The following is a 4,014-nucleotide window of genomic DNA, read 5'->3' as shown; positions in this document are numbered from 1 at the left end:
GTGTTTTATTTGGCCTAACTTGAAGCTAGTGATTCTGAGTAGTATCTTATTTGGCCTAACTTGAAGCTAGGGATGAGAAAATCTCTCATTTGAAGAATTGAAAGTACTTCAAGCAAGATTATTCGTAAGTATTGATACAGTACTTGACCTAAGCTGTTGGCCCCGTCCTAAGCGGGTTAATACAATTGCTGCATACAAATTCCAAGCTTGCTTCACGTAATTAAAATAACGATGATAGGATAACAACACCTATGTGAGGAAGGTAGACCTTGCGTTGGTTGTGAAACACTACCTCCGATTGGAAATGATTGATAGGTTTACCGGTTACATACAATTATATTATACAAGTATTTCCATATTTACTGTACCACATATCTCCACCTAAACCTCTATAAAGTGATAAGGGCAGGAGAAATCAGATATAAGTGTACAGAAATTATACGGAAGCACAGTGAAAATTGAGCATCATTCCTGATCGATTTTGACAATAACTTCTAAGACATTCTAATTAGGACTCTCTAAGCATTATTGTAACAGTAAAAGCGGATATCTAGTGAAATTCTCTGGAGGTATACCCATTGTCAAGGCAATAACCTATTTTGACTGAGATACAGTTGATCAAGGCTCAACAAAGTGAAACCTATCAATCATTTCCAATCGGAGGTATATTGTACTATACATTACGCTGGTGCGCGATTTTACTGAATTTTCGGTTTTTAGACCCCCCTTTTTTTAAATTACAGCCGGTTCGTCGGGGGGGCGGGCGGGTTTGAAGGGGAGATATACGTGTAGTACATCTATGCAAGAATCTTCGAGTCGCGTGGGCAGTTTCAATTTGCTGCAAATTGTAAGTGGTAAAAAATGTGGTCGTGGTGGTGAAGTTTGAACTCACGCAGGGTATACTGTACTTTTGGCACAAAATTACGTACCTAGACCTCTCGGCTATATTGCAAGTGCGTTTGAATGGAAAGGTCCACAGTATATGCATAGGGAGTTCGACGAAACCCGTATTTTTTTATTGTATTTTATATAATACTATGTAGTACTCCGAGTACTACGTAGTAGAGAGTTTTCGGAACGCCACTTTTTGAGATAAGATAGCCACATTTACTGTAAAAAATTATAAACCTCCTTCGGAATCTCGGGAGCTGTTGAGTGAGATAGGCGGCTTGTTATCTCAAAAGTGTCTCAAGTTTTAAGATAGGAGAATACGGATACCGTACTGATAACTCGGTGACGCTACTCAACTACTTTCGCCCTTGATGACTCGTCCGTCGAAACTGGTGGAGCGGCAAATTGACGCTCGTTCGGATAATATCGGTATCTGAATCTGTAAAAAGTATTTCCCAAAAGTTGTGAATATTTTATTTCCGGATCTTGAATTCTTCACCGAAAGTTTTACTTTTTCGACTTTTGAGATGAGTTCCACAACTTGAAACTTACCTCAAAAGTGCTCTCAAATATGATTGGCTTTGAGGAGAACAAAAATAACAACCAACACAACATTGGACACCACATGGTTTGAATTATACGGATATGTATAATGAAACCAAGATAAAAAAGTTCAAGGCGGCAATTAGGAGGGACAAAAAAATCTCGAGTTTGGCCACTTGGTCGTCGATTTTAAAATCTTTTGCAACTCCAGGATTTTGAGACATCGTATGTCAGGAAAATATCCGCGACACGCTTGGCCATTCTGATGACCTTGGTACTACCGGAATACGTACTCGTATTTGCTACCCTTATTTCTTGTCATTATTCGCACCCCGACTGCTTGCGATTTTCGGTATCGACTCACTGACAGTACCACGATATACCCTGCAACTTTCAAGGAATCAAAATCCCACCTTCTGCGGAATTCGTGGAGTCACAATCAATTCATTTTCAAATTCGCGTTGGCCATGGCAACCCACGATAACAAGCCAGCGGACTTTGAGGAACGCGTGTCATACGTCCACTCGGCCACAACTAAAGACATTGATGAGTACGCCGAAGCGAAATCTCCCAAGGGCCTGGAAGAGGGGGCGCTGGCCGAAGGGGGGGCGCTGGACGTGTTCTCCCGCGAAGCGTTTGCCCTGTATATCCAATACGGCGCCGTCGGGGTCATCTTCGGCATGATCCCGGTGCTCAACTACCCCATCTTCAACATCTACCTCAACTTGGAGGGGTACCAAACGGCGTCGTATCTTGTGTTGACTAGGATCGGGTGGTCGTTCAAGGTCATCTTTGGCCTGTTGTCGGATTGCGTAACCATCTATGGCTACCGTCGCAAGTCGTGGATATTGATCGGATGGACCATCGCGATGATCTGTCTGAGTGTGTTGGCGTTTTTGCCGTTCGGCGAGCCGTTTTGCAATCGCGCAAAGACCAAATACTGCAGAGAGGCGTTGGAACAGGTGCCGGCGGCCGAGCTGCAGTACTTCAACGTGGACGCCCCCAACAACGGCACGTTCTTCATCCTTCTGTCCATGTTTATTGCGTTTGGGTACGTCTTGGCTGCGAGTGCGTCGGACGCGATGGTGGTGGAGTACGCCCAGCGAGAACCTGAGGCCATCCGCGGCCGCATCCAGACCGCCGTCTACGTCGTGCGCACGCTCACCGGCATCCTCGCGTACTTGGTGATTGCGTTCGGACTGAACGGCCCTAACTACGCCGGATCGTTTTCGTTTGAGTTGTCGCCGAATGCTCCATACGGAATTTGCTTGGTGCCGTGTGTGCTGGCGGTGCTCTCGACGCTATTCCTCCTCGTGGAGAAGAAGACTGAGCCCTTGTCCTTCACCCAATGGTGGGGCACATTTTGGGAATCTCTCCAGAGTCGCGTGATGTGGCAAATCTGCTTGTTCCGATTCCTGAGCAACTTTTTCAACAGTGTCACAACCACTGCGGGGTTGCCCATGACGACGTACTGGGCGGGGGTCGAACCCCTCAACGATGCGCTCTTCAACATATTTGGCAATATGCTGTATGCTGGTATTTTGGCGATTGTGGGCAAATGGGGGCTTAACTGGAACTGGCGCTGGACCATCGCCGCCGGCACCCTCGGGGTCGTCGTCATCGACAGCTTTGTCGTGTACATGATCATCTGGGACGTCGTGCGCAACCAGTGGTTCTACACGGGTGTGGCGTTGGCCGAAAACGTTCCCTACGGCCTCCGCTTCATCGTAGCTACTTATATGGCTGTGGAAATCGCCGACAAAGGCAACGAAGGCGCCATTTATGGCCTCGTGACCACTGTGAGCAGCCTCGCGGGGCCGTTTGCCAGCATCTTTTACAAGTACGTCAACTCGTTCTTCAAAGTACGGCAGAACGACATCAAGTCCGACACGCTCGAGGTGCGGTGGGACGTCTCGTATGTGCACATGATTTCGTACGGATGCAAAGTGGCTTCGTTGTTTTGGCTGTTCCTGCTGCCTCCCCAAAAAGCGGAAATTCAGGCGTTGAAGGCACGCGGTGGCAAGAGCAAATTGGCGGGGGTGATCCTCGTGTCCTCGTTTGTCGTCTGCGTGTCGTTCACCGTGACCACCAGCATCATGTCCATCTTCCCCTTGACCAAGTGCTACCGCATCGCAGGGGGCAACGGAGTGTTGGACCCCAAGACGGGCAAGTGCCCCCTCAAGTAAAATATGCCTTGCATTTTGAAGTAAAGTATAATGAACATAGCATATCTCGTGTTATTCCTGGCTGTATTCAAATGAGGCGATATCGTCATCGAAGGTTTGCTTACAGGGATAAATAAAGTAGCGATCACTGCGCCACGAACTGGGCGGGGGTCGAACCCCTCAATTTGGGCAACTCAACTTGATCTAACGTTACGTTCATAAAAATACTTGATTTTTTTGGTAGCACAAATGTTATCTCGTACTAGAATATTTACTTGTCTTAGTACTAGTAGTACTAACACTACGTGAGTAGTACATACCCCTAGTAAACCCCAAAGTATATTTACTTAAACATTAGTAGTGCTAACACTACATGAGTAGTAAATACTACGTAGTACTCCGAGGTTCTGTAATC

The 4,014-nt window shown here is 46.6% G+C and overlaps 1 protein-coding gene across 1 annotated transcript; it reads left to right on the top strand.

Moving 5' to 3' along the window:
• Nucleotides 1–1,901: 1,901 nt before the first annotated feature.
• On the top strand, nucleotides 1,902–3,620 carry H257_18811 (hypothetical protein; the record flags this gene model as incomplete). Its single annotated transcript, XM_009847937.1, has 1 exon — nucleotides 1,902–3,620. The coding sequence occupies one exon, from the start codon at nucleotides 1,902–1,904 to the stop codon at nucleotides 3,618–3,620; it is 1,719 nt and encodes a 572-aa protein (XP_009846239.1).
• Between the last annotated feature and the right edge of the window lie 394 nt (nucleotides 3,621–4,014).

This window comes from Aphanomyces astaci (assembly GCF_000520075.1).
Source record: "Aphanomyces astaci strain APO3 unplaced genomic scaffold supercont1.227, whole genome shotgun sequence".
NCBI lineage: Eukaryota > Oomycota > Saprolegniomycetes > Saprolegniales > Verrucalvaceae > Aphanomyces > Aphanomyces astaci.
This window is presented reverse-complemented; position numbering and strand designations above follow the sequence as displayed.